General features: G+C 43.8%; 1 protein-coding gene across 1 annotated transcript; it reads right to left on the bottom strand.

Moving 5' to 3' along the window:
- Positions 1-5,352: 5,352 nt before the first annotated feature.
- LOC107523040 (E3 ubiquitin-protein ligase makorin-1-like) lies at positions 5,353-11,884 on the bottom strand. The gene is made up of 5 exons (XM_016192408.2): positions 11,592-11,884; positions 11,306-11,478; positions 11,100-11,210; positions 6,171-6,300; positions 5,353-5,791 (listed from the first exon to the last, which is right to left on the bottom strand). Exons 1-5 carry the CDS (start codon positions 11,628-11,630, stop codon positions 5,603-5,605), a joined length of 642 nt encoding a protein of 213 aa, XP_016047894.2. The 5' UTR covers positions 11,631-11,884; the 3' UTR covers positions 5,353-5,602.
- Positions 11,885-12,804: the final 920 nt, after the last annotated feature.

Here is a 12,804-nt window from a genome sequence, read left to right as displayed (position 1 = left end):
CGTTTAACCTTTTCTGACGCCCATTTACATGGCTGGCAGATAGGCTTTTTTATTTTTATTTATTTTTATTAATTTTTTTATAAAGCAGAGCACTGCTCAGCTCTGGTTTATGCTGGTGTCAGGGATTGAACCTGGGACTTTGGAGCCTCAGGCATGACAATTTCTTTGCATAACCATTATGCTATCCCTTGCTCCAGATAGCCTTTTAAAAATAATTTTATTTATTTAAGTGAGAGAGATGACAGAGAGAGACCAAAGTATTGATCAGCTCTGGCTTTTGGTGGCGCTGAGAACTGAACCTGAGACTTCAGAGCCTCAGGCATGAAAGTCTTCCGTATAACCATTATGCTGTCTCACTAGCCCACAGATAGGCTTTGTGATGGGGATTTGATCACAATTTACAAATGGGATGCCACTTTACCTTTTTTCCTTTTAGACAGAGAAGGTAGAGAGGCAGAGAGAAAGGAGAGAGTAAAAGATCACAGCATTGAAGTTTCTTTCAATGCGGTGGGAAAATGAGCAATTTTGCTGCTCCCCACCACCACCACACTTTTTTTTTTTAAATATTTATTTCCTTTTGTTGCCCTTGTTTTATTGCTGTAGTTATTATTGTTGTTATTATTGATGTTGTCATTGTTGGATAGGACAGAGAGAAATGGAGAGAGGAGGGGAAGACCGAGAGGGGGAGAGAAAGATAGACACCTGCAGACCTGCTTCACCTCTTGTGAGGTGACCCCCCTGCAGGTGGGAAGCCGGGGGCTCGAACCGGGATCCTTACACCGGTCCTTGCGCTTGGCACCACGTGCGCTTAACCGGCTGCACCACTACCCGACTCCCCACACTTCTTTTTTTAACCAAAATACTACTCAGCTCTTATTTATGATGGTGTTGAGGACTGATCTCAGAGCCTTAGGCATGAAAACCATCATAATTTTATATCTTGGGTTGGCTCATGACTTTACAAGGCTCCAGGGCTCAGATAGTACCTGAGTGCCTTGTGTAGTACCAGGGGAAGCACCCTTGGTGCTTGTTGCTATGGTGTTTTTCCTCTCCCCACTGCCACCTCCAATAACTTCATTTTTCCAAAAGCCAATCTACCATCATTTGGATTTCAGCCCTTTCCCAAAATATTTAATCTACAAATATCTCCCATGATAAGATCACAATGAAACCTACAGCCATCAATACAGCAAGGGTATTGCTGTGAACTTCAGAAACTCAAGAAGAACCTCTACCTCCCCAAGTTCTAGTTTAAGGGCATTGCTTCAGCAAGGGGATGACAGGGGAGGTATTGCAGAGGACAAGATGAAAGGGAAAGGGGAGAACTGTCCTACAGTGCCAGATAACCCTGTTGAGTATTATTGTGTTGAGTATTAGCTTATTTTCTCCTATTTGCCCAGCTTCTGCTGCTGCAAACATAAATATTCACTCTATTTATTTTTTGCCACAAGGGTTACCATTGGGACTCAGCGCCTGCATGACTCCATCTTTCCAAGCTACCAATTTTTTCTTTTCTTTCCTCTAGACTGAGAGTGAGACACAGAGATAGAGAAAGACTCCAAGTTTGCCACCTACAGGTGCTCCCACATGGTGGCAGGAAGCACCAATTCAGGTCCTCAAACTTGGTTACCTATGTGTTCTATGGGTGAGCCATTCAGTAAATCTTTACATAGCACCTAAAATCTGGGAATATAGGCAGCAAAGTAAAAAAAAAAAAAAAAAATTCTTCCCTTGTTGCTGATATTCAAATGAGGAAATAACTAGAAAAACAATGGAATGTCTGTGGCATCGAAACCACCCAACTTGAACTTCTCATTAGTAATTAAAGTTACTATTGTTCCCAAGGTTTTTGCAGAATGTTTAGCTTAAGCCCCTAGCAAGCAGTAATTAACAGATCTTTCCCAGAGTTGTTTTCACTACAAATCTTCCTAAGATTATTTTGCAGATGGTCAGGAGACTCATCCTGTTTATCCAGGGACCCTCATTCTGATATCATCATCCAGATACTCAGAAGAAAGATGATTTCAAGGCCCCTCACTTATCAAGATGAACCAAACCAAATCAAACAGTTCCCCCCACATTTCTAACTTCTTTCCTCACTCCTCCCTTCCTAATTAAAACTTCCCCAAAGGGTATGGAAGTAGCTCACCCAGTGGGATATACCATGTACAAAGCCGCAGACTCAAGTCCTAGCACTACATGCAAGTACCATAGTACTAGAGAGAGCCCCACTTACGGTGGGGCAGTACTGTGGTATCGCTTCCTCTCTGTTGGTTTCTCTTTCTCTAGGGGAAAAACAAAAGGTGGCCTGGGAGCAGTGGAATAACTCATGCAAGAAGACCTGGTGCTGCAAATCAAAACAAAAAAGTTATACTAAGTAAAAAATTTAAACTTCCCAGGCTGGGAAGATAGCATAGTGGTTATGGCAAAAGACTTTCATACCTGAGGCACTCATGGTCCCAGGTTCAAAACTCAGTACTACCATAACCATAGCTGAGCAGTGCTCTGGTAAAATAACATGGGATTCGGGAGGTAGCACAGTGGGTTAAGTGCAGGTGGCGCAAAGCGCAAGGACCAGCCTAAGGATCCTGGTTTGAGCCCCCGGCCCCCCACCTACAGGGGAGTTACTTCACAGGCAGTGAAGCAGGTCTGTAGGTGTCTATCTTTCTCTCCCCCTCTCTGTCTTCCCCTCCTCTCTCCATTTCTCTCTGTCCTATCCAACAACAACAACATCAATAACAACAACAATAGCTACAACAATAAACAACAAGGTCAACAAAAAGGAATAAATAATTTTTTTTAAAAAGAAAGAACACAAACAATTTATCTATTTATTGTGGGATAGAGACAGAGAGAAATTGAGAAGGGAAGGAGAAATAGAGAGGGAAAGAGACAGAGTGACACCTGCAGCCACTCATGAAGCTTTCCCCCTGCAGGTCGGGACCAGTGGCTTGAACCTGTGTCTTTGTGCCCTATAATGTGTGCCCTTAACCAGGTGTGCCACTGCCTGGACCCTGGACATAAACAATTTGTAAAACAAACCAAAAACAAACAAACAAACAAACAAAACCAATTTACCACAATAAAGAATAGAATAGAGTAGGGTATGGGGTGTGGCCCAGGAGGTGATGCAGTGGATAAAGCACTGGACTCTCAAGAATGAGGCCCTGAGGGAGTCGGGCAGTAGCGCAGGAGGTTAAGAGCACGTGGTGCAAAGCGCAAGCCCCAGGTTCCTCATCTGCTGGGAAGTCACTTCACAAGCGGTGAAGCAGGTCTGCAGGTGTCTTCATCTCCCTGTCTTCCCCTCCTCTCTCCATTTTTCTCTGTCCTATCCAACAACAGCGCCATCAGCAACAACAATAACTACAACAATAAAAAAAAAATAAAACAAAAACAAGGGCAACAAAAGAGAAAATAAATTAAAAAAAATAAATATAAAAAAAAATGAGGTCCTGAGTTCAATTCCTGGTAGCACATATACCAGAGTGATGTCTGGTTCTTTCTCTCCTATCTTTCTCATTAATAAATAAAATCTTTTTTTTTTTTTTAAAAAAAAAAACAGAATAGGGAGATAGGTCTGAGGAAGATTTTTCTCACCTGATCCTACCTAATCAATCTAGTATTAAAGAAAGAACCAGAGCATCACTCCATCATATATATGGCCATGAACCAAATTCAGGACCACTACACTAACTCCCAGGCTACAATAAATTTTTTTTCTCTTTCTTTCTTTCTTTCTTTTTTTTTTTTTTTTTTTACCAGAGCACTGCTCAGCTGTGGCTTATGGTGGTGTGGGGGAAATTGAACCTGGGAACTTCAGGCATTAGAATCTGATGATCTGATGCTATCTCCCCCACTTTTTTTTTAAAAGAATATAGCAAGGAATGGAAATTGGGTGAGTTAATTTTAAACATGGTGGTTAGGCAAGATGAACCCAAGGGAAATAAGAGTATAAAAGTAGTGAGATCTCTGTAATGAGATCAGTTTAGGCAGAGGGATCAGTGAATGCAAAGACCCTGTGCCAGACATACTGCTAGAGTAGAGTACACTTGCTGGGGAGTAATAGGAGTTGAGAACAGAGAGGAAACAGGGCCAGATTTCATGAGGTCTTAAAGTCACAGAGAGGACCTTGGATTTTTACTCTCAGTAGTATGGAGAGCCTTAGCAATAGCTGAGCTTTATCTTATTTCCACGTGAACCAGAAAAAAAATTTTTTTCTTCCAAATGATCTAAGAGAACTGTGGGTAAAGATTAAGGAATATTTATTGTCTGCTTTATAAAGGTTGAAAGAGCAGAGAGAGCACCCTGACTTCATGCTAGCTAGTCTAACTTCATAGGACCTATTTCTGGTCTTCAAGTGGCCAGCTGTTGGTGGGTAGACCCAGGCAGATAAGTGTGGCCAAGAATACTGAAGAGCCTGCAATACCACATCTTCCCAGGACCTGTAGCTTTACTCTGCAAAGGCAGTGACTTGTGCCCACAAGGTCAGCATTCTAGCCAGTGACAAGGACAGCAGGGAGGAAAGTTCTATGCAGGGTGCAAGAATCCCAGAGGACACCCCAAATCCACCCCCTAGCATTATTATTTTCACAGTACTAAGATGTTTTTGCCCTTCCGACTCTCATGTTCTCTTTTAACATTTTCTTTATTTTAATGAGGGAGCTACAGAGACAGAAATCAGAGCACTTCTTAGCTTTGGTTTATAGTGGTGCCAGGGGTTGAACTTGGGACCTTGGAGCCTTAGGCATGAAAGTGTTTTTGCATAACCATTATGCTGTCTCCCTAGTCCTCTGCTCTCATTCTCTTACAAAATTAAAGTGAAGTGGGGCTAGGTGGTGGTGCACCTGGTTGAGCGTATGTGTTACAATGCGTGAGGACCCTGGTTTGAGGCCCCAGTCCCTACCTGCAGGGGGAAGCTTTGCAAGTGGTGAAGCAGTGCGGCAGGTGTCTCTCTGTCTCTCTCCCTATCTTATCCTTTTCCCTCTAGATTTCTGGCTGTATCTATCGAATGAATAAAATTTTTTTTCTTTTTTTTTATATTTATTTTATTTATTTATTCCCTTTTGTTGCCCTTGTTGTTTTATTGTTGTAGTTATTATTGTTGTTGTCGTTGTTGGATAGGACGAATGAATAAAAATTTTTAAAAAAATTAATAAAGTGATGCTCTGACTTCTCCTATTAAACAAACAACAACAACAAAACAAATGTAAAGTGAAGTTGCCCAGAGGCTAAGTGACAGTGTTTGGATGTTGTAACAGATTAATTACAGAAACAAGTAACATTGGGTGGTGCGGGTTGTGGGCATAGGGGTGTGTGCAGATTATGAGCAGACCACTTTTCAGATACCAGCAGTGATAGTTTAGGTGCATTTTATTAGTTGCTTTCAGAACACTTCCTCAGGAAAAAAAAAAAAAAAGCTAAGCTAAAAACCAATGCCTTGACAAGACACTGAGAACCCTTTCCACTTCCCCAAGAGAAACTACCTCTGCTCCCCAGGGTCCCAAAGCCATGCCAACTGCTGCACTTCTTGAGGGTGGTGGGGCTTGCTGCTTTGACCCCCCCCTCCCCCAACCAAGCCTGAAAAGGTAAAACTCATTACTACCTAGCAAAGCCTGCTCGCTTGTTGGCCCCACCCCCTACAAAGTGATCTTGGACACTGGAGGTTTCGGTAAAAACTGTAGGGATTCAGTAGAAGTTCTGAGTACCAGAAGACCACATCCATAGCGTAGTCCACGAAGCGTAGTTCATGCTCCAAGTCGGCACACTGTAGGAACGCTGGTGGTTCTAGTACCTGGGAGTACAGATATCAATGTAAAACTGTCCGTTTCAACCATAGTTGCCCCAGAAACAAGGGAACCAAGGCCTAGGGCTGACATGTAAAATTGGGCAGAGTTACATAAAGCAAAGGTGTCACATCTTAGCAGGTGCCATTCACAGTCAGATGGCTTTCACAGGTTTGACATTTATTTATTTATTTTTCACCAGATCACTGCTCAGTTCTGGTTTATGGTGGTGCTAGGGATTTAACCTGAGACTTTGGAGCCACAGGCATGAAAGTCTTTTTGTATAACTATTATGCTGTCTCCCCTGCCCAATCTGACATTTATCTAGACCTTTATTGTAAGTCCTGATCAGCAGCCTTCTCCCCACTCCCTTCCCCCTGCTGTTACCACTTCACTCCTGGAGGCCGGCAGTGAGGTAGATCTTGGGGCCTTAGCTTGAAGCTGATGCAGGTAGATGCAGTCAGATTTAAATGGGCAGTGTCTACTCCCCTGTGCAAAGAAGCGGCATGGGATCTGGCTGCGAGAGGGCAGAAGGAGAAAAGACCACTGTCTTCTGCTGTGCCAGGAACAAGAGGCACTCAGGGATCTGAATGGGCAATGCTGGGCACACAACACAAAGTTATCACCACCTCTGTGCAGGAGCCACCGGTATAGTGTAGCTTTTACATTTATTACAATAATTTCCCAGCAGATGGCAGTACAGTAACTGAAGGGATACTTGTCTCTCATTCTCACAGTCATTTAGGGGCAGCAGTGAACCTGTGAACTTCCTCTCCTCCTTTGAAGTAAATTTCAGTGATACCACCACTGGGAGGAGGACAAGTGATAACACTAAAATGAATCTCTGTAAGTGAAAACAGTGTCCTCTTTTTTATTTGGGGGTGGGGAGCAGGGGAGAGGAAACTCTGGGGTGATGCACATGCATGATTTGACTGCTTCTGGTCATTTTTCTTAATTCTTTTTATATCAGGTAGGGATACAGACAGGAAGAGAAAGAGGCAGAGAGAGAGGCAGAGATAACAGCACTGCTTTATTGTGCCATGATACTCTTGTGTGGTACTGGGACTTCATGTATGGCAAGGTGTGCTTCCTACTGGGTGAGCTCTCAAAATCACCCTAAAGCTATGAAATTCTGGTGACAAAAAAAAAAAAAGAAAGAAAGAGAGAAAAAAAAGAAGAAAGGAAGAAAGAGAAAGAAAAAAAGAGGGGGCTGGGCAGTAGTGCAGCGGGTTAAGTGCCCATGGCGTGAAGTGCAAGGACTGGTTTGAGGATCCTGGTTCGAGCCCCCGGCTCCCCACCTGTAGTGGGGGGGGTCACTTTACAAGCAGTGAAGCAGGTCTGCAGGTGTCTATCTTTCTCCCCTCCTCTGTCTTCCCCTCCTCTCTCGATTTCTCTCTGTCCTGTCCAACAAGACAGCAATAACAACAATAACAACAACGACGATAAACAACAAGGGCAACAAAAGAGGAAAAAATATAGCCTCCAGGAGCAGTGGATTCATAGTGCAGGCACTGAGCCCAGCAATAGCCCTGGAGGCAAAAGAAAGAAAGAAAAGGAAAGAAGGAAGGGAGGAAGGGAAGGAGGGAGGGAGGGAGGGAAAGGAGAGAGAGAGAGAGAGAGTGGTCTAGGAGGTGGCGCAGTGATAAAGCTTTGGACTCTCAAGCACAAGGTCCTGAGTTTGATCCCCGGCAACACATGTGCCAGAGTGATGTCTTTCTCATAAATAAATAAATAAAATCTAAAAAAAAAGAAAGAAAGAAAGAAAAGAAGAGAGAAAAAAGGAAAAGGAAAGAGAGAAAAAAGGAAGGAAGGAAAGACACTAATGAAAGAAAAGGGAAAGATGCATGTTTGTAGCCTTTTCCCTGCATCATCACTCCCTACTTGATTCCAACACAGTTGAGTCTTTCCCACTAATGCATTCCCACTATGAATCCAGCACCCTACTGACCACCCACACCAAGAGCCTGGGAATCCTACGGAGCAGTCCCTTCCATGTCCAGCCATTTGACCAAGCCTAGCATCAGACCCCTCCATTTGGAGAGCCCACATCTTGCCCACCGTCAGTCTGTCTCAGTTCCCCAGCAGCTTTCCTCTGCCAGCCGTCATGTGACAGCATCAGTGCTGTGGATAAGCTAAAAACATTACTCATCTTAAGTCTACCTTTTTATTTATTTATTTATTTATTTATTTTTATTATTATTTTAAAATATTTTATTTATTTATGAGAAAGATAGGAGGAGAGAGAGAAAGAACTAGACATCACTCTGGCACATGTGCTACCGGGGATTGAACTCAGGACCTCATGCTTGAGAGTCCAAAGCTTTATCACTGCGCCACCTCCCGGACCACTATTATTATTTTAAAAAAATATTTTATTTATTTATAAATTAGAATGATATGAGGAGAGAGAGAAAGAAGCAGACATCACACTGGTACATATGCTGCCAGGGGTTGAACTTGGGACCTCATGCCTGAGAGTTCAGTGCTGCATCCATGGAGCCACCTCCCGGATCTCTAAGTCTCCCTTTTTATTCTAATGGTCAGATGGCCACCCAAGCCTGGCCCTTCTTTCTCTCAAGTCACTATGCTCCTCTATCATAGCTTCTGACACATAGGAGCCATGTGTCAGAATAACTGAGTTAAAACCTCATTTCCTTTCCTAATTTTCTTCTGCAGCATGGGCATAGTAAGAGTCCCTAGGTCAGGGAGTTTTTGATGTGCAAAGCCTGTCCTACATAAAAACTCCTCTGTCTACAATGTCTCCTATCAGACCAAAGTCCATATAATTTCCGAAAGCTTACAACTACAAGGCCTGGGATTGGCTCAGTGGAAAAAGTGCCAGACTTGCAAGTGTGAGGTCCTGAGTTTGATCACTGACATTACATGTGCCAGACTTATGCTCTGTCTCTTCCTCTTTCATAAGTCATTATTGAATAAAACACTAAAAACAAAAAAACAAAAAAATGCCGAAGACACGCTACTAGTATCTCAGATACCAGCTTTTTTCTACTTCAATTTCTCTCTGCCTGGAATGCTCTCATCTTTCTGCTTCTGAGGAGACCCTTTGCTCCTTTTCCAACACCAAACTCAAATGCTTGCCCCATGGTGAGACTTTTTATTATTACTATTATTATTTTTATTATATTTTAAGGTCTTTTAAAATATATTTTATTTATTTTCCCTTTTGTTGCCTTGTTTTTTATTGTCATTGTAGTTGTTGCCGTTGTTGGAAAGGACAGAGAGAAATGGAGAGAGGAGGGGAAGACAGGGGGGAGAGAAAGATAGACACCTGCAGACTTGCTTCACTGCCTGTAAAGCGACTCCCCTGTAGGTGGGGAGCTGGGGGCTCGAACTGGGATCCTTACGCCGGTCTTTGCGCTTTGTGTCACTTGCGATTAACCTGCTGCTCTACCACCCAACTCACTTTTTTTTTTTTTTTAACCAAAGCATACTGCTCAGCTCTGGCTTATGGTAGTGCTGGGAACTGAACCTGGAACCTGAGAGCCTCAGGCATGTAGTCTTTTGTATAACCACTATGCTATCTCACTGGCCCAATGCACCTAATTTTAGCTCAGTAGTAGTTTTGTTGAAGCTACTAATACAGTTCACAGCAAAATCGATGTGTCTTCCCAGCAAGGCTGAGAGTTTCACAAGCAGAAGTAAAAACTCCTTCTTTCCTCATCTCATCTTTTACTCAAATACTTAATTTAGGATTAATACATACCCCTCCTAGGAGATTAATATCTACACAACTTTTGCCAATCTTGAAATGTCCTCAGGGGGAAGATTTTCAAAGAGCATCTAAACAAACACATCTTCATATCAATTTATCTACTTTCTTTAAGAAAGTTCAGAAATAAAAGCCAAATAGGGCTTCTTCTTGTCAACCAGCATTTCCTGCATTAACCCTGAACCAGGCTAGAAGAGAAACATGGCCTTGCTTTCTTGCTGCTATTTAGTCACTCACTATTGTTATTATTATGTAAAGTATTTTACATATTTATTTACTAGAGAGTGGAAAGAGAGAAACAGAGCATCACACTGGCACATGAAATATTGGGAAATGAGTTCAGGATGTTAGAGGCCTGAAAGTTCAATGCCTTGCTCAACAATTTGTTTGGCTTTGTATGTTAACTCTCTTTTCAGCCACCAGGTTCCAGATGCCATCAGAATGCCGGCCAGGCTTCCCTGGACTGAAGACCCCACCAATGTGTCCTGGAGCTCAGCTTCCCCAGAGACCCACCCTACTAGGGAAAGAGAGAGGCAGACTGGGAGTATGGACCGACCAGTCAACGTCCATGTCCAGCGGGGAAGCAATTACAGAAGCCAGACCTTCCACCTTCTGCAACCCACAATGACCCTGGGTCCATGCTCCCAGAGGGATAGAGAATGGGAAAGCTATTGGGAAGGGGGTGGGATATGGAGATTGGGTGGCAGGAATTGTGTGGAGTTATACCCCTCCTACTCTACGGTTTTGTTAATGTCTCCTTTCTTAAATAAAAAATAAATAAATAAATAAGAAAGTTCAATGCCTTATCTATTGGGCCACCTCCCAGGCTGCATACTCATTATTTTCATTTGTTAATCTTAAAAAATTGTATTATTACAATTTTAACATAAAGACAGAGTCAGAAAGAGAGAGAAAGGGGGGTTGCGTGGTGGTGGTGCACTGGATTAAACACACATAATACGAGTGCAAGGGACCTTTGCAAGGATCCTGGTTTAAGCCCTCAGCTCCCCACCTGCAGGGGAGTCACTTCACAAGTGGTAAAGCAAGTCTGCAGGTGTCTATCTTCCTCTCCCCCCACTGTCTTCCCCATCTCTCTCCATTTCTCTCTGTCCTATCCAATAAAACAGAAAAAAAAAAATGGCCACCAGGACCAGTGGAAATGGCCTGCACTGAGCAGTAACACTGGAGGCAAGGTGGGGGGAGAGAGACTGAGACCACAGCATCAAAGTTTCCCTCAGTAAATCTGGATCACACACTTTTTTTTTTTTTTTTTTTACCAGAGCACTGCTTAGCTCTGACATATGCTGATATAGAGGGTTGAATCTGAGACTTCAGAGTCTCATGTATGAAAGTCTTCTGCATCACCACTATACTATTGCCCTTCCCGACACTCACCATGATTCACCGCACTTTCAGACGATGGAAATAGCTCACACCCTCAACCAGCCCTCTTCATCACAAAGAACTTCATCAAGTTCGGAGTTCTAGAAATGATGGCTGAGCCAGAATGGATTGGGGCCTATCTTCTCTTCTCTTCTAACCCCCACCATGACCACCCCCCCATCACATTCCTCTGCCAGCCTTACCTGGTCCAAGCCTTGAAGCTCTGGATGAGCTGCTCCTTTTCAGCCCCTTCACTCACCCAGAACTGGCAGGGGATAACGTAGCTGGAATGGACACGGCACTGGGGACAGGCTCTGAAAGTGGGGCAACAGTGAGGAAGTAGTGTTCATAAGCCTTCAGGAAAGTCTCCAAGCCCCCACCTCCCTGCAGGTCCCTGCACAACACTGACTTGATGACATCCCGCGGGAAGTCCTGTCGCCTCTTCCGCCAGCTGCGCAGGCAGCCCAGGCAGTGGGCATGGGTGCAGTTGGGCAGGATGCCAAAAACACGCTGAGCCTTGGGCTTGTCCCACACCTTGTCCATGCAGATGCCACACACGATGTCCCGACTGTCCTGTTCCCTCTGTGGCACAGGGAGGGGCAAGGCATGTTCCCCCAGCCCCAAAACAAAATAAAACCACCTCAGAAATGAAAAAGCCCTCCAGTAGGGCACCTCCTCCCTGTCCCCTCCACTACCTGCTGCTTCTCTCGGCTGAGCTTCTGAAGCGGGGCCATGAGTTCCCCGGCAGCTTCTGACTTGGGTCGAAAGTCCAAGAAGTTGCTGTAGTTGCTGTCAGCAGCTGTTGGTGATGGGTAGAGGTGGAACTGGACTATTCATCCATTTAACTCATTCCTGAGACTTTAGAGTGTCAGATGCATGCAAAGCTTTGTGGAGGCACAGAAAACCCTGTCCCCTCTACCTAAAGTCTCTGTTGTAACTCTCTGGAACTGCCAGCCAATATGTCTGTCAGTAGCCACTTGAAGTGGAGTTAGCCAAAATACACACAAGCTTTTGAAATTTCTTAAGAAAAAAATTGATATATTAGTAATTGTATGTGCTGATTATGTTGGCAACTGGGTTAGGGCCAACAAAATAGCTCACTTGGGTATTGTGTTGCCTACCGTGTTGAGCTCAACCCCTATTGCACTGGAGAAAACCTCAGTGCTGTGGTCTTTTTCTTAAAAAATATTTATTTATTTATTTATTTATTCCCTTTTGTTGCCCTTGTTGTTTTATTGTTGAAGTAGTTGTTGTTGATGTTGTCGTTGTTGGATAAGACAGAGAAATGGAAAGAGGAGGGGAAGACAGAGAAGGGAAGAGAAAGATAGACACCTGCAGACCTGCTTCACTGCTTGTGAAGCGACTCCCATGCAGGTAGGGAGCTGGGGGCTTAAACCAGGATCCTTACACCAGTCCTTGTGCTTTGTGTCACCTGTGCTTAACCCACTGTGCTACCGCCCGACTACTCCCCTTTTTCTCTCTTCTTTATTATTTAATTTACTAATTGTATAGAGTCAGTGATAAGTCCAGAAGTAATGGGAAGATAGAGAGGGAGAAAGAGACACTTGTAGTACTGTTTCACTGCTTATGAAGCTTTCCCACTGCAGGTAGGGACCAGGAGATTGAACCAGGTCTTTGCATATTGTAGCACATGTACTCGGCCAGGTACGCCACTGACCAGCCCTCAGTGCTGTGGTCTCATTCATCATCTCTCTGCCTCTTTGTTTTTGACCCTATGAGAGAGAGGGGGGAGTTAAATAAAGGATATTAAAATTGTGGTCCAGGAGATGGCACAGTGGATAAAGCATTGGACTCTCAAGCATGAGGTCCTGAGTTCAATCCCCAGCAGCACATGTACTAGAGTGATGTCTGATTCTTTCTCTCTCTCTTCTCCTATCTTTCTAATTA

Source organism: Erinaceus europaeus, chromosome 4 (genome assembly GCF_950295315.1).
Source record: "Erinaceus europaeus chromosome 4, mEriEur2.1, whole genome shotgun sequence".
Lineage (NCBI taxonomy): Eukaryota > Metazoa > Chordata > Mammalia > Eulipotyphla > Erinaceidae > Erinaceus > Erinaceus europaeus.
The sequence above is the reverse complement of the archived record's forward strand: the minus strand, read 5'-3'. Positions and strand labels throughout refer to the sequence as shown.